Source organism: Cavia porcellus, unplaced genomic scaffold (genome assembly GCF_034190915.1).
Source record: "Cavia porcellus strain 051 isolate PalLab524CR breed Dunkin Hartley unplaced genomic scaffold, mCavPor4.1 scaffold_24, whole genome shotgun sequence".
Lineage (NCBI taxonomy): Eukaryota > Metazoa > Chordata > Mammalia > Rodentia > Caviidae > Cavia > Cavia porcellus.
Genome location: NW_026947507.1, coordinates 21096909 through 21123196, shown reverse-complemented (window position 1 = coordinate 21123196; position 26288 = coordinate 21096909). Strand labels below are relative to the sequence as shown.

At 32.5% G+C, this 26288-nt stretch overlaps 1 protein-coding gene across 1 annotated transcript; it reads left to right on the top strand.

Moving 5' to 3' along the window:
- Positions 1 to 7792: 7792 nt before the first annotated feature.
- Adam29 (ADAM metallopeptidase domain 29) lies at positions 7793 to 24349 on the top strand. Its single transcript, XM_023564809.2, has 2 exons — positions 7793 to 7883; positions 21850 to 24349. The coding sequence occupies exon 2, from the start codon at positions 21980 to 21982 to the stop codon at positions 24347 to 24349; it is 2370 nt and encodes a 789-aa protein (XP_023420577.1). The 5' UTR covers positions 7793 to 7883; positions 21850 to 21979.
- Positions 24350 to 26288: the final 1939 nt, after the last annotated feature.

Here is a 26288-nt window from a genome sequence, read left to right as displayed (position 1 = left end):
CTGAAAGATAGTCTAGACAGACATGAAAAAACCACTAAGGAAGACATAAAATTAAACAGAATGAAAAGGTAAAGAATCAACAGCAGAAAGATAATATGTCAAAAATAAACCAATATATATCCGTTATAACCATTAATGTAAATAGCCTCAATTCACCAATTAAATGAAACAGACTGGCAGAATGGATCATGAAACAACATCCAACCATATGCTGTCTACAGGAAACCTATCTAATTCAAAAGGAAACTCAAAGACTTAGAGTCAAAGAATGGAAAACAATACTCCATGCAACAAGATCCCCCAAAAAGTAGGGGTAGCTTTCTGTTTTTCAGAAAATGTGAACTTCAAACCAAGAATGGCCCAAAGAGATAAAGAAGGCCATTACATACTGGTGATGGGAAAACTTCAAGATAACAATCCTAAATACATATGCACCAAATTTGGGAGAACCCAGCTTTACAAAACAAATATTAACAGAAATGAAAAATCAAATAAACAAAAACACAATTATAACATAAGACCTTAAAGTGTCATTGACACAAAGGGACAGATCAACTAAACAGAAAATCAGCAAAGAAATAACAGAGTTGAATTACACCTGAACAAATGGACTTAGATATCTACAGAGTTTTCCAACAATATCATCAGAATATTCATTCTTCTCAACAGCAAATGGAATGTTATCTAAAATAGACCATATACTAGCCCACAAAACATGCTTAAGTAAATGCAAAAGAATTGAAATTATCCCATGCATGATATCAGATCATTGTGCCATAAAACTAGAAATTAATGATAAAAGAAGCTGCAAAAACCCCATAAACACATGGAAATTGAATAATACACTCCTGAGCAATCAGTGGGTCACAGAGGAAATTGAAGAAGAAATTAAACAATATTTTCAGACAAATGAAAATACAAATATATTTTACTAGAACCTGTGGATCACAATGAAAACAGTCCTCAGAGGAAAATTTATTGTGGTGAACTCACACATCAGGAAAACAGAACAAGTACAAATAAACAACCTTATTCTATACCTCAAATATCTAGAAAAAGAGCAAATCAAGACCAAAGGCCAAAAAAGGGAGGAAATTATAAATATCTGAGCAGAAATCAATGCAATACAGACTCAGAAAACAATGCAAATAATCAACGGATCAAAGAGTTGGTTCTTTGAAAGAATAAATAAAATTGACAGGCCTCTAGCCAAACTTATCTTTAAAAAGGAGAGAAAAATCTCAAATTCATGCAATAAGAAATGAAAAGGGTGTAATCACTGCAGAAAGAGAGAAGATCATCAATACCTATTTTGAAAACCTCTCCTCTCATAGACTGGATACTACAGAAGAAATGGACAGATTCCTAGAAATACATGAATTACTGAAGCTGGGTCAGGAAGATAGATGTAAAACTGCTGAATAATCCAACTTCAATTAACAAAATTAAAAATGTAACTATATACTTACCAACAAAGAGAAGCCTAGGTCTAGATGGAGTCACTGCAGAATTCTACAAGAAATTCAAAGATTTATGCCAATAGTCCTCAAGCTCTTCAATGAAATTGAAAGGGAAATAATTCTCCCTAACTCATTATTGGAAGCAAACATTACTTTAATACCAAAATCTGAGAAAGACCCAACCAAAAGAAAGAACTATAGGCCAACCTCCCTAATGAACATAGATGCAAAAATTCTCAATAAAATTTTGGCAAACAAAATGCAGCTAATTATCAAGAAATTTATACACTATGACCAAGTGGGATTCATCCCAGGAAGGCAGGGATGGTTCAACATATGCAAATACATAAAATAATCCACCATATCAATTGAGTCAAAAATAAGAACCACATGATCATTTCTACAGATGCAGAAAAAGTTTTCAATAAGTCTATTCATGATAAAAATCTTACAGAAAATTGGAATAGATTGTCTTTACATCAATATGATAAGAGCCATCTATTACAAACCAACAGCCAGCATCATAGTAAATGACCAAAAACTGAAAGCCTTTACCCTAAAATCATAAACAAGACAAGGATGTCCATTACCACCACTCCTATTCAGTATAGTGCTAGAAATATAAGCCAGAGCAATTAGACAAGAGAGAGAAATAAAAAGTATAAGAATAGGAAAAAAGGAAGTTAAATTATCATGATTTGTAGATGACATGATACTCTACATAGAACACTCCCAAAACTCCATTGAAAGACTCCTAGGTATAATAAATTCAGTAATGTAGCTGGATACAAATTCAACACTCAAAAATCAACAGCATTCCTATACCTATCATCAAAACCACTGAAAGAGAAATAAGAGGAGCCATATCTCTACAAGGGCATCCAACAAAATGAAATACTTAGGAATTAATCTAACAGAAGAAGCAAAAGATCTATTTGGGGAAAATTATAATACCCTGAAAAAGAAACCAAAGACTACCCCAGAAAATGGAAAACTGTCCCTTGTTCATGGATAGGAAGAACAAACATAAAAATGGCCATTATCCCAAAATTGTTGTACAGATCTAATTCAATTCCAATCAAAATGCCACTAGCATTCTTCACAGATCTAGAGAAATCACTCATGAAATTGCCAAGGCAATTCTAAGCAACAGAGGCAAGGCAGGAGACATCACAATCCCACTTGAAGTTGTACTAGAAAGCTACTATAATAAAATCAACATAGTACTAGAACAAAAACAGACCTCAAGATCAATAGAAAAGAAGATACAACTACCACTACAAGCACACTCAGCCACTTTATCCTTGATAAAAGGGCCAAACATGTTCAGTGGAAGAAAGACAGTCTCTTCAATAAATGGTGCTGGTTGGCTTTCCATATGCTGAAAATTAAAGTTAGACCTATGCCTATCACCATGTACTAAAGTCTAAATTGGTCAAAGATCTAAGTATCAAAACAGAAACACTAAATTTGTTGGAAGACAAAGTAGGTAGAAATCTTGAAGACACAGGAGTAGGTAGAGAACTCATGAACAAAGATCAAACCACATGGGAAATACTCATGGAATCAATAACTGGTATCATGTCCTATTAAAGAGTTTTTGCATGTTGAAAGAAATCTTTAGCACAGTGAAAAGAAAACCCACAAATTCAGAAAAAATCTTAGTGAATGGTCTTTCAGACAGAGGACTTCTGTCCAGAACATATAAAGAATTAAAAAATATCAGACCCCCAAAATTCAAAGACCCATTCCAAAAATGAGCATCTGAGATGAATAGACAGTTATCAGATGAAGAAATATAAATGGCAAATAAATACATGAAAAAATGTTCAGCATCATTGGTCATTATTGAAATGCAAATTACAACAACACTAAGTTTCCATCTCACTCCAGAAAGAATGGCCAGGATCAAGAAAACTACCAACAACAAATGCTGGAGAGGCTGTGGGGAAAAAGGTACTCTTCTGCACTGTTGGAGGGAATGTAGACTGGTACAATCACCATGGAGGTAAGTTTGGAGATTCCTCAAAAAGCTGGGATTGGAGACCCCATTTGACCCAACTTTTCCACTTCTGAGCATATTCTCAGAAGAACTGAAAGGAATCATAGCACAGTTATATATGTGCATCCATGTTTATAGTAGCACAATTCGTAATAACCAGATCATGGAAACAATCTAAGGAATGGATAAAAAAGATGTGCTATTTTTATACAGTGAAGTATTACTCTGCTATAAAGAATGATCACATAAGTAAATGGATGCAACTTGAGATCATACTCATAAGTGAAATAAATCAAGCTCATATATGTAAATACCATATAGTCTCCCTAATGTAAGAAATGGCAAGCATACATAAGATACAAAAAACTCAATAATTATAGTGAAAGAATGAGATTCTGCTTAAAGGAGAAATAACATCTCAGGAAAAATGAAGAAAAAGCAAGGGAAAATGTCTAATTATTTAAACACAGGACAGCTAAGATGATTGTGCTACAAACTCTATAAACTCTTAGAACAAAATAGTTAACATTCATAGGATTGGAACAATGGTAATATTATTGTATCGTGTTCTGAGGAACACTGGAAGACCATTATGTAAAATGACAACCCTAGTTATCCCCCTCCACCTTGTTTAGAAGGCCTATATTGTCAGTGATCTGGGCTCTTTGATATTGTTGTGTATATGTCTATTTCATTTTGTGTTTTTCTAGGAATTTGTATTGTTTTGTCTTGTTTTTCTGCCTGATACAGAATATATATATATACATACATGTAGAGACTCATGCATGTGTAGAACTTCTAAAAAGTTTATGAGAATCGATTATATAATGCACACTACAATGAACAGATACTTTGAAAAAAAAAATCACTAAGGTACCCAGTGCTGATTCCGTGGCATCATGAAGTGAAACCAGCAATACTATTTTTCTTTTTTTCAACGTGATTTTAGTCTGTTTTGTTTTGTTTAATTTTAACATACAAGAAGGTAAGAACAGCTGTTTTGAAGAAAATGAGAGACATTATGGCACCCATTGTTGACTTCCCTATTGGCTGGCCTTGAAGACCTAAAATGACTTTATCATTCTGTTTTGATCAGTTTTAGACTATTTTGTTTTGTATGAATTCATTGTATGTAAAGATATGGACAACTATTTAGAAGAAAACAAGAAACCATATGATAGACAGTAGATATCCAGTTTTCTTGCATTGAAATCTGTGTTTCTTACATTGTTTTCTTATGATGTTTTGTTCTGTTTAATTTTACCCTCTTTAAAAATAAAAAAAGATAATTTTTTAAAAATCTAACAGTCATCCAGAGATAGGGGGAGGGAATAACTTATAATAGCAGTAAAGAATAAATTTTGGTGTTAAATACAAGACAATATGTGCACAAGCTGAATGCTAAAAACAAAATAATCTTGAATAAAAACAATCATGGACGACTAAATAGATGGAAAGCTACCCAAGTTTCATCACATTTTAAACAATTACTATTTGACATATCACTACTAATAAAATTCTTCTACAGATTCATACTCCAATAAAATTATCAACCATTAAAAAATATCGGCAGGATCATTCTCATATTTACATGGACAGACAGAGGAAATGGATCAGACAAACCAATTTGATAAAGAAAAACTTGTGAAAAGTAAGTATAAAACTACCAGACTGCATATGCTATTCACGTCTATGGTACACACAAAAAGACAGATACATAAATCAATGAAATAAAGATTTTAGAAACTGATTGACAAGCTCAAATGATTGCTTGCAAAGACAATTTGATAGAAAAAACATATTCTTTGTAAGAAGTTGTACTGGAACACTTGGAATCTGTATAAATAAGGAACAAACAAACCTTGGCATGTATTTGTATCTAGTAAAAATTGATTTGAAATGAATTATAGACCAAATTGGAAAATATATAATTATAAAATTTCTAGGAGAACTAAAGATAGTGATAAATATTTAGATAAAACTATAAAACATAAATCATGGATTCGATAAACTGGATTTATCAAAGTTATGACTTTTGCTTTTCAAAAGATACTCAAAAAGAAAACAGAAGCCACAATAAAAACATGAAACTTATATTACAGTTAATGAATTTGTATTCAGAATATAGAGAACATTTAACAGTCACAAGAAAACAAATTACCTAACTAAGATGTCTAAAGCTATAATCAAAATTTTGAGAAAGAATTAGGTGAAACTTAAAAACATATTGAGATATCTCTATATACCTATAACAACAAAAAGAAATAATGCTGAAGTCTTATAAGGATACAGAAAATACAAACTCCTTCAAAACTAATGGAAGTCTAAAATTAGTATCTCTCCTTTGGAAAACTGACAATTTCTTATAAAATTAAGCACATACTTATCATATGAAACAATAACAACATGTTTACTTTCAACTCATGGAAAATTACAAAACCTTATGCAAAAGTGGCATATAAATACTTATGCAAGCCTTTCACTGGAAACAATATTCCCCAAAATATGTGAACAATGAACACACTGCAGTGCATCCATAAAAAGAAATACTTCTAAGCTCATAAAATAACTATTGGTTCACAGAACTCTATGAAGGAATCATATTTTCATTTTTTTAAATGAAAGCAGTAAGATTCAAAGGGTCACATATATTCTATGATTTTTGATTATGTGCCGTTTTGCTCATGGCAAAATGATAAAGATTGGAAAAAATGTCATGAATTGAGAAGACTCTGAGAGTGTGAGTATGTAAGACCACATAGGGTAATGCTGCTTACAGTATGGTACTGTCGGGGTGGACACAGAGTTTTATGCTTTTTTTTTTTTTCAAAATTATAAGTATAAGAAATAAAGAATAACTGTAATGCACATATTTATATTACAAGTTCAGCTAAGATTTTGAAATCCCAAAATGTAATTAAGACTGTACCAAGTGAGTTTAACTGTGCTATTAAAGTGTAAGAAATCACTGAAAATTTTCCCATACATAACTGTGGAAAGTAGTGATTTGATCCAATAATATAAAACTAAGCCAGAAATAGTTTTATATAAACAGTGTATTATAGTTGGTAACTCTAATATGCCAAGAGTACAGTTAGGAATTCTGAAACAACTTTGCAATCAGCAGAGTTAAACAATTAAGTAAATAAAATGTAGATTATTCACAACCTGCAATGTATTTGAGGATGCATCATTTATACTACCAGAATAAAAGGTTACAAAGTAAGCTAGAAAGCCTTCAGTGAATATATTGATAGATTACAGCTATGGTACAGTACCTTTTTATTTAGCATACATATATATAGGTGACGGGAGAAACAGAGACATGCATTTCTATGCATATAGATTTATGTTTACTGAAAGAATAAACAGTGAAAAATCTGTAATAATAAGCACCATTGTTTTTTATTTTTTTTAATTCACATTCTAGACGCTGTTCTCCAATAGAAGGATCTAAGGCTTTCTTAGAAATGATTAATTCTAGTGCTGGTACAGGGAAAAAAAAATTCCAGGAAATCTTGTAATGCTACAAAGTAAGGAAATGTTCATTAATTATAATACAAATAAATGGATAGGACTGTCAAAAAATGCAAGAATTAGCATGAAAAAGAAAGATCTCAGAAGAGTAGACCTACACCAATGTAAGCAACAAAATAGTATTATTGAATTATAATCCAAGTTATACAATACATATGTTTGTGACTGTAGGAAATAAAGAAAACTGTAAGACTGCAAACAAGAAGTACATCCACCAAAGGCATAGCCCCAGTGACCACCTTCTCCTCCTAGACCCTACCTTCCAACTGCACATGCATTCATGAACATCAGTACAATAATCCAGAGCTGAACCAGACGTGGTGATGTGCACCCGTAATCCTAGAACTCTGGGAAGCTGAGATTGGAGGATCACAATTTCGAACCCAACCTGGGCAATTTAGCAACATTTTGAGGCCCAATCTTAACAAGTTCCTGAGGATGTAGTTCACTGTAATTGCGAAAACTGTCACATTGTTTTAACTAAGAAAAGCTAAACTAGATAATTAATGGAATTTCCTTCAAATGAAGTCATTTGTCCAATGTCCTTATTTTACATAAGGCAAAACTTCTCTAAATATTAAAGAAAACCTGTGCAAAATTTTAGTAGCTAGGCCCTATGATATCTGCATATATCCTGACACTTTTATCTAATTTCTCCCTGACGTCTAACAGCTGTCATGTGCCAGGAGCCTCTGATAACCCTCAAGCAATTTACATGTCCCAACCCATAATTGTTACCCTCTGACCCTTAACTAAGAAACATTCTCTCTTCCTTTATGACATCACCTTCACAAGCAAATGTGGTAGGGTAGGGATGCACCATAAAATCTGCTCCTGATGGGTTATTCCTGGACATTCCTGAGGACACTTTTCATCATTAGCAGGTCAAAGCTAATTTAACAATGACTTACCTTAACACAAAATGAAGGTCAAAGAGGTAGCCATTCTTATAGGCATAAATTATACTGATTTTCAATATTATTTGCGTTGATGTTAATATTGTCAGGTTATCTCTTGCAAATACTTATCCACTCCAATACCATACACTCCAATATCACAGCAGTGCTAATATAAATATAAGAAAACCTAGCAGAGAAGTGGCTTATCAAACCTTCTACTATTCTTTGTAATACTTCTATCTTTTTGCATTCCCTAAGTCAATATGTTTTAAGAATCCAGAAAATAGATAGGTATTGGTAGAATTTCAGGGATATAAATCTAACTGCCCATCTTATTTTTGTACTACCAAATTCAAATATTATTTTTATCTTTGGTGCATAAAGAAATTATATATTTTGTAGTTATAAATCTCTTTTCTCTTCTTTTAGCATCTTTGTTATTCATAAGCTTATTTTATTTATCTTGAGAAATTAAAAGTAAACACTACTACTTATGTTAATGTCTTAATGGGAAACTTGACGTTTTAAAAGTCCTCAACAGATAGCTTAAGTACTATAAACTTCCCTATTATATAACATTGATTATATATAATATGATATTTCTCTTTCTTGTAGTTTTATATTTGCTGTTCTTTTTGGATTCTTTTATCTGCTTATTTTATTTCTATTTGGCAATATATAATTTCTGAAAAGACGTCAAATTTTTATCAAATTATATTACTTCCAGCAAAATTCATCTTAGTGAGGCTAATTTTTTACTCATTCAAGGAAACAACCTTGCAGAATTTCCTTGGGTACTAACCAAAGAGTTCTTAAAGATTATTTCTTGGTTCTCACTGGCTGTAGCAGGCAATGAGTTTCCAAATGTATTAATTTTCTATTGCTGCACATAAGTTAGCACAAAATTAACCATTTAAAATGCTATGCATTCAATATATCATATTTCTACAGATCAAGAGTTCAGAAAAGACTTAGCTTTAGCAAAGTCTGTGTTCAGTATCAGGAGTTGAAAGTAGGATGGCACTCACTTTGCTGTTCTTTCTAGGAGTTTGAAATCTGATTGCAAGTTCATTTAAGTTTGTTGGTAGAATTTAGTTCATTGTAGTTGTAGTATTGTGGTCCTCAACTGTTCAGAGCCTGTCTCTTTTTACTGGAGGCTTACCCCATGATTTTTGTTTCTTTTTGAGGCCACCAGAAAATATTCTTGCTTTTATGGACTTTATCTGTTTGGCCTTATCTGTTATGGCCTTTATCTGTTTAAGTCCATTCCATCCAAAATAATGTCCCTCAGAGCATTTAAAGCCAACTAACTAGATACTCCTGTTAATCTCAAAAATTACATCTTTGTCATGTTACATAATCACTCAAATGACATTTGTCAGTGTATGACTCTTCCTACATATGAGGGGAAAGGTTTATATGAAGACAGGTACATTAAGAGATTTTGATGGCTCATTGTAGCATTTATTTACCACATCACTTTCAGAAATTGACACAATAGTGTGACAATTAACTTTGTCTTTGTTTCTCAAATCTCTCACTTGGGAATTTAATGATATATAGACATTTAGTGTTTTAAAATTGTCTCTTCAACCAATTTACATTATAGACCAGCCACCCATGAGCTTTGCTATCTATAATATATAATGAATTTGGACAAGAAAAATACCTATTCTGAGTCATCTTTATGGAATCATCCCTGTCTAATATCTAATCATTATCTAATTATACAAATAATTTCCTTTCAAATCAATTTCCTATTCATCTAAAGTCAACAACAGCAGCTGTCAATGTGGTGGCGGTTCCTACAAATATAATTTTATGGTATACCCTAAAATTAAGGTTCCATTCTTTGCCAGTCTTTGCTATCTACTGAAAATATGGGACTTTTCTGAGCAAAGGAAGCTTGCTTTTTGTAATTTTTTTATCTTATTATTTCCATATTTTAACTCATCATTGTAATATTTAAATCATTTTAATTTTATTCCGTTAGGAGAAGCAAACTCAGGACTGACTTATGCTTTTTAAATATGTAATAATTCAGTAAAATACTCCACATTATTCAAACATAACAAGAAATCCAGATTTAATCTTTTTCTTTGTAAACTATTTCAAAGAATTAAACTAGAAAATATCAATTAAAACACATTTTAACAAATTTTAACACATCACTAGTATATTACTACTCTAGAGACAAAAATTACTCAAAGAGGGCTGGGAATTTAGTTCAGAGCCATATACTCCACATTATTCAAACATAACAAGAAATCCAGATTTAATCTTTTTCTTTGTAAACTATTTCAAAGAATTAAACTAGAAAATATCAATTAAAACACATTTTAACAAATTTTAACACATCACTAGTATATTACTACTCTAGAGACAAAAATTACTCAAAGAGGGCTGGGAATTTAGTTCAGAGCCATAAGTGCCTGCCTGGCGAGCACAAGATCGTGAGTTCAATCCTCAGTACCAAAGGAAAACAAACAAATGAAAATTTAAGATAACAGATTTCTTTCGGTTTCTAATAACTTCCACCTGAATAAAGATAACAATATTTATTTACACTAATGCGAGAAGTCTATTGGAAAGCTTCAGAGAAAATATGGTGTTTAGCTAATAGGAATTCCAGTTTTGAACTGCTAGCACATTAAAGAGTTTAATTTATTTTTAAGTAATAAATAACCATTTCATATATTTACCAGGTACACTATGATAGTTTGGTTTATGCACATATTAAAAAATATTCAGTCAGACTACTTAACATATCCAGCACCCAACCTACTCAGTGTATGTGTGTGTGAGTGTGTGTGTGTGTGTGTGTGTGTGTGTGTGTGTGTGAGTGGGTGCTTAGAATAGGAAAATGAATGGGAAAACATCAAGGATTCAAAGTTTAAATTAGGCTGGAGGAATGCTTTAATAATATATTACATTGTATTGTGATCGGTTAATAATGTTTTGAATATTTTAGAATTGCTAAAAGATCACTTGTAATATTAAAAACATCGTATTAGCTCTAATACCTCCTAAGCAAGTTGACAATTAACAAGACAGATGCCCATTTAAAGAGCTAACGTAAAATGTAAATAACTCTTTTTCCAAATCTCAAACCCCAGGTACTCAGAAAGACTTTATCTTTGAAGTTCCCAAAGAATAATTTAATATTAATATTTAATATTAATATTTATTAATATTAATATTAATATTCCATTCTTTGGCTCCAAGGTCAGAAAATTTATTTATTGTATTCAGGAAACCTCTGGGATACTGAGAATGGCCTGAAAGTGAAAACTGGAAATGTTTTGTGTGACATTACCCACACTTGATTATTAGCCACAGTTCTCAAACTGCAGTAGTGAGGAAAGGAATTTCAGTTCCTATTGCTAGGCTACACTTGATGAGGGATACCAAAGCCTTACATATCTGACAAATTCATGAGAGCACACTGAGCAAAAATAGAGCGTGAGGTGATCTCAAACAACCAACTTTTATTTAGCTGTTCAAAAGCCTGATTATCTAAAGTTAGACAGGGCTGTTTCACTGTTAAACTGATGCTTTCCTTAAAGAAAGAGACTGAAGATGTTCCTTAACATCAGTTTGATGCATCAGTATTTCCTCTGAGAAAGGAATCAAAGTCATATATTTTCCATGCATGTTTTACACAGTTTGAATCATTTTTAAAACTACTAAACAGGTAGTGCGTGGGAGGTATATTATTAACATATAGTAGATTTATGTGGTACTAAGCTATGTACATCTTTTACATGTTTGCGTTTGATTAATTTTTAAATGGCCTTCTAAAATAGACCTATATTTCTAGAGTTTAAAGATTACAGGGAAATTTTCACTCAAAATATATCAATTTATGAAGAATCTTAGATATGCAACAAAAAGAGAAATACATGCATACATTGATGAGCCAGGTACTGTAACAATTGATTTGAACATTAGGCCCACTTGGAGTCACTTTGTTGAATTTCTAACTGTGGAATTTGTCCATGATTTATTTTAACCAGTGGATACTTAGTTTGGTAAAAGGAAAGATAAGTATCAACATTTCTTCAATATTTCTAAATATAAAGACATTCAGATCTTACACAAAAATCAAATAAAGGATTAAAATATGAGTATTAATAACCTGATGTCATAAAAATCAAAATGTCTTTTGTTTAATGGTATTGATGGCAACAGCTAGGTCTAATCAACAGTAGTTTAAATCCTAAAAACGTCATGAAAAACTTCTGGTTCTATCTCTAACACTTAAAGTGCTTACTGGTTATGATGTACTGGATTTCAACAACAAAATCAAATCAGAGAGAAAAAATTTAGTAAATCCAGATTATTTACAGAGAAACAAGAATAAAATTTACAGCAGATTTCTTATCAGGAATCTTGAAAGCAGACAGGGGAAATGTTAAAAATGTTAGGATAAAAAATTCCACCAATTCAGAACACTGTATCCAGGGACATTATCTTTCAAATGTGAAAAACAAAGGCTTTCTCAGGACTCTTTCTACTCCTCCAGTGAAAGATTTTGTCATCAGCAAATTGGCCCCAGAAGAAAGTCTGCAATGTATTTAGAGGAATGAAAGATGTATAGGTTAGAAGCTCGGATCTGCAAAAGCATTCTTATGTCTATGTAAGAGTTAGATGTTTAACACATTTTTTTTTTTTTTTTTGTAAATAAGAAGTTGAAGAGAGGGGAAGAAAATGGTAAAAAAAAAAAAAGAAAGCACGATATATATATATATATATATATATATATATATATATATATATATCATGCACAGGTGCAAATTCCCTGTGATGAATGTTATCATTACATATGTCTAAAACGTACCAATAAAACAAAAAAATTCAAAAAATAATGTATTGGGTATCTGTAGCACATGGATAAGTGAATAAATGAGTGATAACAATATCTAAGTAATAGGAAGGACAAACTGAGAATGCTATATTAAGGTATTAAGGCATGTATTGCACATGAAGTAATCTTAGCATTGTTTGTAGGTAAAATTAGATTAGTTATAAGTTATAGTGCAAATGACAAAACAACTTCAAAAAATCAGAGGAATATAAGCAATGTGTTGAGAGGGAAAACTACAATCATACAAAATGTTTAATTAAATCAGAGAAGGCAGAGAAGGAAGAAAAATTAAAAACCATGTAGTGACTAGAAAATAGGGATAAATATGAAAGATATTAATCCAACTATAACAATAATATTCCAGTTAAACATTCAACTAAAGATAAGAGTTTCAGTGTGGACAAAGCAGATTTCAGAAACAAGAAATTTTTAAAGAGTAAAGGCAGATATCACATAATGAGAAAAAATCAATTATCTTAGGGGGCTTAACAGCTTTTAATATGCACGCATCTAACAATACTGTCAAGATGACAAAGCAAAAAACTGTGAGAAATGCACGGGAAAGACATGATCACTATTATCTTTAAAAATTTTAGTTTGTTTTTTCAAGTCATGTGTTCAGCAGACAAAAGATCAATAAAGATCGCAAGGAGCATAGTGACCTGAAAAATATTAGCAATCAACTGAATTTAATCTAAATTTTTAGAACATTCTATTCAACAGAAACTGAATACATATTCTACTCAAACTCACATTACTTTTTAAGCTGAGTCATAAACACAGGCTAAAAAGACTAAAAAGAATAGGAAATGTACACATAAAATGTATGCTCAGACCATTAAGGAATTAGACAAAAAATCAATAATAGAAACTAACTTTGAAATTAGAAGATATTGGGAAATTCAATTTTTTTTCAATAACTTAAAAAGTTAGCATTAAACATGACAAATTGTGCTTATTACTTATGTGTGGAAAACGACAAAATAACATTTAAATCAAAAGAGATTCTATATCCGTGGATTAGGAAACTGAAAATTGTTAAAATGTTAGTCCTCCCCCCAAATTAACCTGCAGAATCAACGCAATTACAGTTAAAAATTCAGCAAGCAATTTTTGAGACATGATTAAAAGTGTGTAAATATTTAGGGAAAATTTAAAGTCTTATTCTAGTCTAGATAATTCTTCAGAGCAAAATATTGTAGGATACATAACACCTCTTTACAGATCTCAATATAAAGTCATATTAATCAAGGCAGAATGTCAATGGACCAATATACAACAATAGAAATTATATACAACAATAGAAAACATTGAAATGGACTAACATAGTCTACAGATCTTTGTGAAAGGAGCACACGTAATAATCAGTTTTTAAACATCTGTTGCTGGAAATATTGGTCCAAACACCCAAAATATAATTGCCACTGAAGTTAACTTGAAAATGGATATAGGCTTATATGAATAATCTGAAACCATAAAACTTCCAGAAAAACATACAGGAGAATGTTTAGGTATTACATTAATGAGCTTTAGATACAATACAAAAGTACAATCCATGAAAGAAAGGAAATATTTGCTTTTATTAAAATAAAAAGAAAATCTAATCTATAAAACACAATATTGTTAGAATTAAAAGAGTTGTCACAGATTGGGAGAGATATGAAAAAGTTATAAATGATAAACAACTTGATTCAAACTATGAAAATCCCTTTAAACTGAGCAATAAGAATACAAATACTTCAGTTTAAGAAGAGATGGAAATCCTGGGCTCTTAATGAACAAAGATGTACAACTGACAACCAAAGGAAAATATTTGCAACATAATTTTCCACTCAGAAATTGTAGATTGAAACAAATGAGATGTTAATATATATTTTTTAAGGATGACTAAAATCCAAAAAAAAAAAAAAAAAAAAAAGTACAATGCAAATTTCTGGCAAGGATGTAGAAAAACAGGAATGCTCATTCACTGTTGGTGGAAACACAATATACAGACATTTTGAAAGCTCTTAGGTACGGTTTATCTGCAACACTTGTAATCCCAGCACTCAACAGGCTGAAGTAGGATTCTTGTGAATTCAAGGCCAAGCTGGTTCATGGAGCTAATTTGCTGTTGAAGGTGGGCTCTGGTTGGAAGATGCTGGTCACTATGTGACTTGGAAAGGTATACCCTCTTCTCCAGCTCCTCCCTCTGTTCTCTGTTCCCTGGCCTCCATGACATGAACATCTTTCCACCACAAAGAACTTGGCTTCTTCTTAATGCTAATATTTTCAGCACTCAAAACTCTAAGTGTACAAAGTGCTTCCTTTCCAGAAAAAAACTCAACATCCTCAAAAAGGCATTTTGCTGCTGATTTTAAATGTAGATCTGACTAAAAGCTGCCAACAATACCATGGCACGGTACTGAATGTTGGGGTGTTTTGAAATTTCTTTTGCTAGATTATTCTGTTGCTCTAAATTTCAGTATCACACGAAGTTCATGAAATCAGCAAAATGCAGGCAAATTATCTGCCAGAGGTAACCCAGAGAATCTCTGTTCCAACTTGCATGAAATCCTTATTCACAATTGTAGCACCTTGCGCCTGGTTTTTACTATCTACTTTTCTATAAATATTTTGGTCTTTTGAGTTTTGATTGGAATGTCTCATGAAGCTTAATTTATAGCATGATGCAAAGTTTAATTTCACAAACTATTAAAAATATGGCTATCAAAAATAGATTTAATTAAATGGTTCTTCTGTTAAAGCAAGTAGAAATACAATGAGGTAGAAGAAGTGCCTTTAACTTGGCAGAATTATCCAATTTGAATGTTTTCTAACACATCTGTTTTGCAAGATTAAATCTGAAAGAATTTTTATACCTTTTATTCTTATGCCAAAATAAAGATTCTAGGAAAAGTATCTGTTTCAAATAAAATAGGAAATAGGTACCCAGATTGTTCCATAAAGTTTAGTATTTCAGAAATCAGAGAAATTAACAAGAAATACAAAATAATGTTAGAAGATAATTAATGACACTAGTACTAATACCAATTTAGAATGCTTAGAAAATGAGTATAAATTCACAGTGGTTACTTTTTGATTTTTTAGCTGGTTGAAAAAATAAATAGAAATGAAATATCAGGTACAGATGCTTTAAGAACATGGAATCACACAATAGAAACACATTCAAAAATGATTTAATGAAAATCAAATCTCCATGAAATCACTTTGTTTTAAAATTACTTCCTTTTCACTTCAAAGTAAGCATTCAAAAATACTTCAGGGAAAATTTTGTAGTTTAATGCAAACAAAAGAGTATTGTGTGGCTCTTTCTACACAAAGGATAAACTTGATACTTGAGAAACCATTTGCCGCATTAGAAATATTAGCAGTTATTAGCTATATAAAATATGGTATGCATTGTCCTAATAATTTATTTAACGATTGACCAGCCATCCTATAAAGTACATATTCCTGTCATTCCTATTTTATAAAAGAAGTAGACAATCGTGAGAGTTTTATCACTATATATGTATGTGTTAAGTGCTTGCATTAAAATCCAGCAAGTGGTTAATGCTTAACCCTGCTTTATAGAACTACCACTATTCGTAAGTAAGTAAGAATACTTAGCCTGAAGAAACCTTCATTTTTATCAGTAGGATTATTAAATATTATTGAAGTTTCTTAAGATCTGACTATAAAATACCTATTTAGCTACTAAGATGTGATTGGGCAAAAGTATAAGGAGAAATAAATTTATGCTATTCACTGAAATACTAGTTTATAAGGTGAGAGTATTTACACTTTAAAATAGTATTGAGAATATACAACAAATGATGGTGTTTTCTCAGTTTCTGCAATGTAAAAAACCTTTAAAATTTCAAGGGTTGGGCCGATGATTTAGCTCAGTGGCATAAGTACCTGCCTGGCAAGCACAAAGTCATGAGTTCGATCCCCAGTATCACAAAAACAAAACAAGGCAAAACAAAGCAAAACAAAAACAACCTCAAGGGATTTACAATGCTGCCTTCCACATGGCCATTGTTTTTATTAGTTTTATTTTTTACATATTTTCAATCCTAATTTGGCTACTAAGACTTTTAATGGATTTTTGTTATTTAACTTATTGATGTTTTCATTTCCATGATTTCTGCTTGGATTTTTCTTTTAGAATTTCTAACTCTAGGATGAAATAGTCTTTCATATCATTCATTGTATTTCTTAATTAATTCAGCTGCTTATTTGTATCCCCTTCAAATTTGCTGATCATTTTAACTACCAATTTTTAGAGTTCTTTGGCATTTCTCTAGGACATTTGGCATTTCATCTTTTTCACTATATATGGAATCAGTTTTAGGTAATTCATAAATTTTTGGAGAGATCATGTTGACTTGTTTTCTTATGAATCTTGTGGTTTTATTCTGAGATTTGAAAGTGAGTTCATATATGTTGAAATAAAAGTGTAGATAATAGTGGAAAAATATAAGAAAAACTAAACACAGTATGGTAGTATTAAAACTTGTATTATAGCTATAAAGTTTTATATAAATCTTTTTTCATATCAGTGTCTGTATTCCTTTCCTATTTTGGTGGCATTGCTTATATTGTGTAATTTTTTTAATCCTGAGGATTTGTTTGAGTCTGCTTTTTTGTAAGTCTGGCTAAAGTTTCATCAGTTTTGTTTATTTTCAAGGGCATAGTTATTTTGTTGATATTTTCCCTTTAAAAATTCTATTTCATTTATGACTTCTTGAATATTTATTTCCTTCATTTTGTCCTTTTTTAGACTTGCTTTGTATTTCTTTTGCACCACTGACAGTGAGATTGTTTTCCTTGGGTACTTTTACCTTTTTAAACACGAGCATTTACTCCTATATCTACTTTGGTACTACCTTGCCTGCATCTGCAAAGTTTTGGTTGTCTTTTTTAATTTCTTCTGTGATAAAGTTAGTGTTCAATAATATGATGCTTAATTCTAATATATTTATGAATTTTCAAAGTTTACTTCTTCTAATAATTGTTAAACTCCATTTTAATCATATCACAATTGTCATTTCAATCCACTCACATTTTCTGTAGATTTTTTATCTAAATTTTAATGTATTCTAGAAATATATCATGTGCTTTGAAAATGGATGTTCTGATGGAATATTCTCTACATGTCTGTAAAACGCATTTGGTTCTACTTTGTATGACTATATTTTATATTTTATCTACTGTTGCCTGTGAAATATTGATGTTTCTATCATTATTGTATTTTTGCCTCATTTAATTTAGCTCATGGTTGATTTACTTATTTATGTTGTCTGTGTTGGTTTCATATACATACACATATTACATCTTTCTGGAATGCTAGCACTTTATCACTATATAACATTCTTCCTTGGTTCTGTGACAGATGTGATTTCATATCTATTTTTCTATAAGTACAGCTAACCATTTTTGTCTTTTGACTGCCAGTTGCACAAATATATCTTTGTCTTTTTACCTTGACAAATCTAAAAATTTTTACCTAAACACCGTCTAAAAATCTAAAGTAAGCTGCTTTCAGATAAATTAGAGTTGAGTCTTTTGTTGTTTATTTTTGTTGTTTGTTTTTACATATTAATTTTTAAACCTCTGTTTGCAGAGTCTAACCTATTTACATTTAATTTAATCACAGATAAAGATAGATTCACTAGTCATTATGTTAATTCCTTTTTCTTGCCTTGTAATTAGTTGTATCCTGCCCCTCCCTTTATATTAGATCAATGATTTTGATATATTGCAATTGTCTTTGCTTTTCTTATATAAATTGTCTAAGTATTCCTTTTGTGTTTATCTTGGCACTTAATAACTATAGCTACACTAGTCTATTTTGAGCTGATAAGCAAAGTTCAATAGCACATAGTCATGCTACACTAAACTCTTAAATCTCATCCAGACACTCTGCATCACAGAATGCTGTGTATAGTACTGATAACACAATTTGCAGTTAATAGTATACACCTTTAAAGATATTTTAATACTTTAATCTTTTAACTTAAATAGAATTAAGTCATGATTACAATTTTAACTTATACACATATGTAAAATATTGTGTAAGAAAACATATACACCTTAAATATATAAATTAAAAATAAATATTACATTATTATTTAAGTACTATTGTTGTAAAATAGCATTTCTGTTTCATTTTGTGTTGTTTTGTTTGGAACATGATCTTTCTATGTAGCCCAGCCCAGCCTGGAACTCACAGGGATACTCCTGCTTCAGTCTCTGCCTATTGCTGCAATTACAGATGTGTGCCACCATGCCTGGCACGTCCATGTACTTACCTTTGTCACTGAGATTGTTAGCTCTCCTACACTATTGCTCTTTTTGTTTAATGCTGTATCATTTTAACTTGGAGAACTTTTAGCAATTCCTGTAAGGTACGTCTAAGTGATGAACTACTGCAACTTCTCCTGTGAGACAGACCTTAACTCTTGCTCACTACTGAGAGATATTTATGTTTATTATATATTCTTCTTGAATAGTTTTTTCACTCCAGTCTGTCCTACAAGATTGCTGTTTCACAAAGATATATGACCCTAATATATAACCATTTATTTATGACCAGCTTTTTCTTTTGCTTTTTTCAAATTTTTTTCTTTTTATTTCTTATGTTTTGATTATGAAATATTTATAGATTTCTTTATTTTTATCTTGTTAAGAAAGCTTTGGATTTTCTGGATCTATTTTTTTCTCTTATTTGGGATGTGTTGATGAACACATTATTCCTTAAATATTATTCATTGTATAGGCTTTCTGGTCCTTTCTTTCTCTGCTATCCTGCAAGATTTTCGTATTGTACCTACTCATCTATCTGAAAGTGTTCCTTAAGATTTCCCCATTTTTCCTCTTTTTTGTTACTATTAATTTTTCAGTGCCATGTCCTCAAGACCACATAGTGATTGCTTGATCTAGTATGTTTTTGAAGATTTTCATGGAATTTAAAAATTCTGTTGTTTGTTCCTCAGCTTCATAATTTCTGGCTTTTCATTAAATATCCTTTCTTGAAATTCTTAGCTTGTTCACCCATTGTTCTCTTTTGTGATACAGAAAGCCTCATTTTTATTTTTTTCTTGCATTCCATGTTAGGTAAATCCTATATCTATGTGTCAGTTCCTAAAAAAATTATTACATTTTGTTTTTTTTTTTTTGGAACATCTTTGTCGGTTTCATAATCCTCTTTCTCTGCGTTGATGTTTGGTGTTAAACAAGGCAAATTCTCTCTCTATCTTGACACACGGGCCTTCAGCAGGAAAAGACTTCCTTAAAACTGCCTAATCCAGAGATTCTATTTGTTTTACTAATTCTTCTTCCAGGGCAAAATGGGCAGGTACTATTTTGTTCAGGTATTCTGTGCTGATAAGGATGAGTCGCTTTTATGTAAACTAGTCCAATGTGCTAGTGTTCTCTCCTAGATGGCTGCTTACAATGGTCCATCAGGGATTCAAGACTGGAAAGTCAATGTCACTTCTCTGTGTACCACTGAACAAGCACGGGGACTGGAAACATGCATCCACTCATTACTTCTCCAAGAGAAAAATGAAAGCTGGGATATACTGCCTGATACTTCAAATCTTAGGAGGAAGAAGAGCATATACTTTTTTATGAGATCAAGCCTCAGTACTTGCTGTGGAAAGCAAGAATGTGCCAGATCAATAAGAGCTCCAGTTTTGTCTAGTCGGATACCAGTTCTTTGCAAAGCCTTGAAGAATTTTGGACATTGGATGTCCAACTTTTCTCTCCTAGTGAAAACTGAGAGGTGGAACTTTTTAATATGTTTTCTTGATGTTGAGTAGGGACAATCAAGCCCCAGTTTGAATTTTGCACAAGTGCCCACCCTGTATTGAATGTGTCAGAGCTCTAAAAGTAGGTAGAAAGATGCCAGTCGTTTGGATAACTTTAGAGAAGTTGGGATGCTGTGCACACAGATTAATTCTCTTTCTCCATAGCAGAAAGCTGAAAACTGTATTAATTCTGTGCTAAGAAGTAGGAGGTGGCATGTAACGGTTCTACTAGACTATGGCAGGCTAGTCAGAGCTCCAAGACTGGTAAAATAGAAGACAGTTCCCTTGAAGTTTCCCTTAAAAAAGTTAAATCTCTGGACACATAACCAACGCTTTCCAACCTCTTAGTAAAGTTAAAAGCTAAAGGTTCACTTCTTGATTATACAATGCCACACCAGGGACAGACACTCCATTGAGATGGTATTCTAAATTTCCCACAGACTTAGGTGATTCTAAATTTGCATTTGTACACTAGGAACTTTGCAGTTCTCCTCAGCATTTCTCATGAAGACAACTTTCCCACTGACTATTGTTGAATTAGTGGGTTTATTGGAGCAAGATTTTATACGGCTTCCCATTTCTCCATTTTTCTGATGTCACTGTGTAAGTGACACTTGATTCTATTTAAACTTCTATTTTTGGACATAGTTGCCTTTTGTACATTTAAATACTATACCCTAATTTGTAGACTGCCCCAATAAAAGTTTAGTTTTGTAAGCTTGTTCAATATTATTGTAGTTTTGTATTCTTTTTTTGCTTTGAAAGGATAACAGCTTAATCTCAACTTGTACTCCATATTCTACTACAAGGAGGTATAGATTAGCCAATATAGAAGAAAATTTAAAACAACACAAATTTTTAAAACATGTAATAGCTTATATAATCAAAAATTTGTTAATCTAAAGTTGAAAAGTAAAGTTATTAATATTTATACCAGTTTAATATGAATAAACTGGAACTGAGCAATACAAGATATATTTTCAACTTACCCTCATGACCATTTTGATATAAATATTTATTGTGGAAATATTTGCAAATATTTATGCCTGTAAGGAATATTATCATTAATGTATCCTGCCTACCATTCAGTAAAAATGAATTTATTCATTTTGTGTGGCCTTTGGCCTCCTCTTCCTTATCAAATTTTAATAGAAAATTACAGGAAATCTATTTGCATTATTCCTTCATCAAAGCACAAACCATTTTCATCCTGAGCCTTTTTCTTTCTCTCCATTGTGTTCTTTCATGACTCCCATCCATATGTTCGTTTTTATTTTACTTACAGGAATACAACTCTGGTGATTCAACTTTGCCCAAAGACAGAACTTTAGTGATCAGCACTGCGTATAAGCCAGCTTTCAAGAAGGAGCCACACTAGGACTTCTCCAAAGTAATGTTGCTATATACGTGGCTTCATGACGACTATCACTGAAGCTCTGTTATTCCTGAGGGTCTTATTCCTGGTGCAGTTGTTCGGGGTGCTTCTGTCTTTTCCTGGATTCACTCAAACTAAACAGTACCAGTTTCACAGCCCCCCAGAGGTAGTGATACCCTTAAAAATACCTGGCACAGCCAGAGGAATTAAGCTTCCAGGATGGCTTTCCTATAGCCTACGTTTTGGGGGCCAGACACATTTTATCCACATGAAGCCCAAGAAAAATTTGCTATTCAAGAACCTCCCAGTATACACTTATACACAGCAGGGTGCTCTGCTTGAAGACCACCCTTTTGTCAGGAGTGACTGCTATTATCATGGTTATGTGGAAGGAGACTCAGAATCTTTGGTGGCTCTCAGTGACTGTTTTGGTGGCTTTCAAGGAATGTTACAGATAAACAGCACTGCTTATGAAATCATGCCTGCAATGTTTTCTACTACATTTGAACATTTAGTATACAACTTGGACAATGAGCAGAGACAATACTCAAACAAAACATCTGACATTATTCAAGATAAAATAAAGGACGATGTGGAATTTGAAGATATTAAAGATTTCACTCTCAGGCAAAGTTTACATTACGGCTGGTGGATCCATCACAAGACTGTTGAAATTGTAGTGGTGATTGATAATTACTTGTACCTTCATTATGGAAAAAATGAATCACAGTTGATGGTGGATTTATATTATGTAGCTAATATGGTGGATTCCGTTTACTATTTTGTGGGTATTAAGGTATTATTGTGTGCCTTAGAAATCTGGACTACTCCAAATCCTGTTGTAATAGATGATGTAAGAAAATCTCTGGATGAATTTTGCAGATGGAAAGCTGATAATATTTTTCATCGACTGAAACACGATACTGTACACCTTTACATGTACAGAGAATTAAGAGGATTAAGCGGCTTAGGAGCAAATAGAGGAGCATGTAAACTACGACGTGGTTGTGCACTCATTACTATGGTGAACAGAAGTTTGGCCCTTTTTGCAATTGCTGTATCTCATCATCTAGGTCATAATTTGGGCATGTACCATGATGAATATACATGCAGATGTGGTGCATTCAAATGCCTAATGCATGAGGATAACCCACCTGTAACGCTATTTAGCAACTGTAGTTATAATACTTTTTGGTGGTTCACTCTAACCCAGACACCGTGTCTGCTAGAAAATATATACTCAAAGGACATCTTTGATAGGACACGCTGTGGGAATGGCATTGTTGAAAAGGACGAGGAGTGTGATTGTGGATCTTTACGATCTTGTGCAGAGGACCCATGTTGCTTACCAAACTGCACTATGAGTTATGGGGCTAGTTGTGCCTTTGGGCTTTGCTGTAAAGACTGCCAATTTTTACCATCAGGGGAACTGTGTAGAAAAGAGGCAAATATATGTGATCTTCCAGAGTGGTGCAATGGGACTTCCCCTATGTGCCCACATGATGTGTATGTGGAAGATGGGATTCCCTGTAATGAGAGTGCCTATTGCTATGCAAGGGAATGTCATACTCACAATGAAAGTTGCAGGATGATTTTTGGCCATGAGTCAAGGAGCGCAAAAGAGATTTGCTATAAAAACCTGAATACTCAAGGTAATCGTTTTGGTCACTGTGGTATCAGTGGTCCTAGATATATAAAATGTAACATGTCAGATATCATGTGTGGGAGACTTCAGTGTGACAGTGTGAAAGAACTTCCCCTTTTGAATGACCATACTACAATCCACTGGACCCACTTCAATGATGCAACTTGCTGGGGTACTGATTACCACCATGGGATGAAAATTCGTGATATCGGTGATGTAAAAGATGGCACAAAATGTGGTGAAGAACATCTCTGCATCAATAGACATTGTGTCCATATATCTCAACTGGACAGTAACTGTTCACCTGAATTCTGCAACATGAGAGGCATCTGCAATAATAAGCAACATTGTCACTGCAACTATCTGTGGGACCCTCCAACCTGTATAATAAAAGGTTATGGAGGCAGTGTTGACAGTGGCCCACCCCCTAAAAGAAAGAGGGAACCTAAATTTTGTTACTTGTGTATATTGCTCCTTATTATTTTGCTTATTTTATTATGTTGTTTTTGTTGCCTTCTTATGAAGAGGAGAAGTAAGAAAAAAGGGAAACAACTTCCCACATCTGAGAAAAAGCTACCGAGTCTACCTGGTTCTTTGCACTCCCAGAAGAGTGAACCCGGATCCGTGAGTTCCCTGAAGAGTGAAGTTGGTTCCGTGCTTTCCCACAGGAGTGAAGCTGGTTCTGTGCATTCCCTGGGTCAACCTAGCATACAAAGGCAACCAACTCCAATTCCAAAGACTCCACCTCCCATAAAACGTCCTTAATTAAAAATTAATTCCTAATATGATTTTATTTGTTCTTCACTGTTTTAAAATAAGTTGAAGATTTTTTTTTCCTGAAATTTACTTCATTTTCTTCCTGGAAGAGACATGACATATAGGTGGTATACCTATTTTAAATTTAAGTTACTGCTCTCAGCTCTAAATCTCCTTTCCTTTTTGCATCTACTTTGTAGGAAAAAACACCACTGCTGCATCAGCTTTCTCTATACAAAGACATAGGGTTCTATAGAATGAGAATAAACAGAAACCTAGAAGTCTGTGAGACCTATTTTTTCCTGTTATGTCTGTGTTTCCTAAAAAGCAGCTTTTGTTTTCACAATGATACTTAGAATTTAATCTACCCTCCATCAATTGTTCTTTTTAACTCACTTCAGACCAACATGATTGTCAGCCTCAGAAATACCCACATAGCTATCTGATATGACCCTCTCAGAGCTCTGAATCCCAGGTCTTTAAGCTGTTTATCAGTATCCCAAATTCCCAGGACCAATTTAGCAAAACCATTAAGAGCTCTGAGTCTCAGATCCATAGTGCCAGGACCACTATTCAAGATTCAAGTATTCCCAACTTCTTTCATTTACTACTCAAATCCATAAATATACCCTCTTGCCTGACAAGATAGATATAAGTATATAGGTAGGTATAGATAGGTATAGGTATAGGTATAGGTATAGGTATAGGTATAGGTATAGGTATAGGTATAGGTATAGGTATAGGAATAGGAAAGGTATAGGTATATGTTAGGTACCAGATATACACTTCACTTTTAAGTTTATCTCATCTATAACACAAAAACTAACACAATGTCTCCCTCAATTTTTCTTCTCTTCAGCAACTGTTTGTCTGTCTGCCTACATTTAATTCTTTTCAAGATTATATTTGTGGTTTCTCTTTCCCTGATTGAAACTTGACTACTATAATACCAACCCTGGCATAGTAGATAAAAGAATAAGGCATCACAAGAAATATATTTAGGCTTTTTTGTTATTCTTATTGCTGTTCTTCATGTTTGCCATGCATATCAATTACATTCCTGGAGAGGAATATATATACATAATGTATCTTCTGTCTTTCCTTTTTCTTTCTTTTTTTTTAATCTTTTGTCCTATTCTGCCACTCTTCTCCCTCCATTCTTGGTCACCTTCCCTTTTTAAAATAAAATCCATCTTTTTCCTTTTGTCTATATTTATATTTTGATTTTCTGATGTAAGAGAAACCATGAGATATTTAAGTCTGTGTGTTATATTTATTTCAGTTGACATTACAGTCTCTAGGTGTATCCATTTTCTGCAGCGAGGCAGGAAAGAAGCCCTTCTACATTGCTGGTGGAAATGTAAAGTACTGCAACCAATATGTATTTGTTTTTAGTTGTTCTCTCTGACCTTCACTATTTTGGGGGACTCACTTAATTTTTGAGTACTTTTACTTCAAAATAAACCTGTGTTGATAACGATTCTGTCCACTTCAAGCAAAATGACAGAAAACATAATTTTAGATAATACATAATAAGTTTGGAAAGGGCAGTAATTCTGCTGCAGGAAAAACCTACACAATGACAAATATATATATATATATATATATATATATATATATATATATATATATATATATTAATGGTGTTAAGTGCATCAGAGGGTTATGAAAACAGTTATTTGAAAAGTATAATTACTTAAAAGGAAGACCCATTCTGAATTCTGAGACTGTCTTTTTTCCTGGAGCATTTGATAGTTTTTAATATAAAATCAAATTAGCCTCTAATGAGGAAACATGGAAATATCTTAGTGCCTACCCAAGACAAGATTAATAAATTAGAAATTTAGGAGCATCAAATTTAAAAATCAGTTGTCTTCATGTCACATTGCTAACTTAAATTATTTGTGAGAGTCTGGAGAGGCAGGGTAAAGCTTCCAAAGACAGAGAC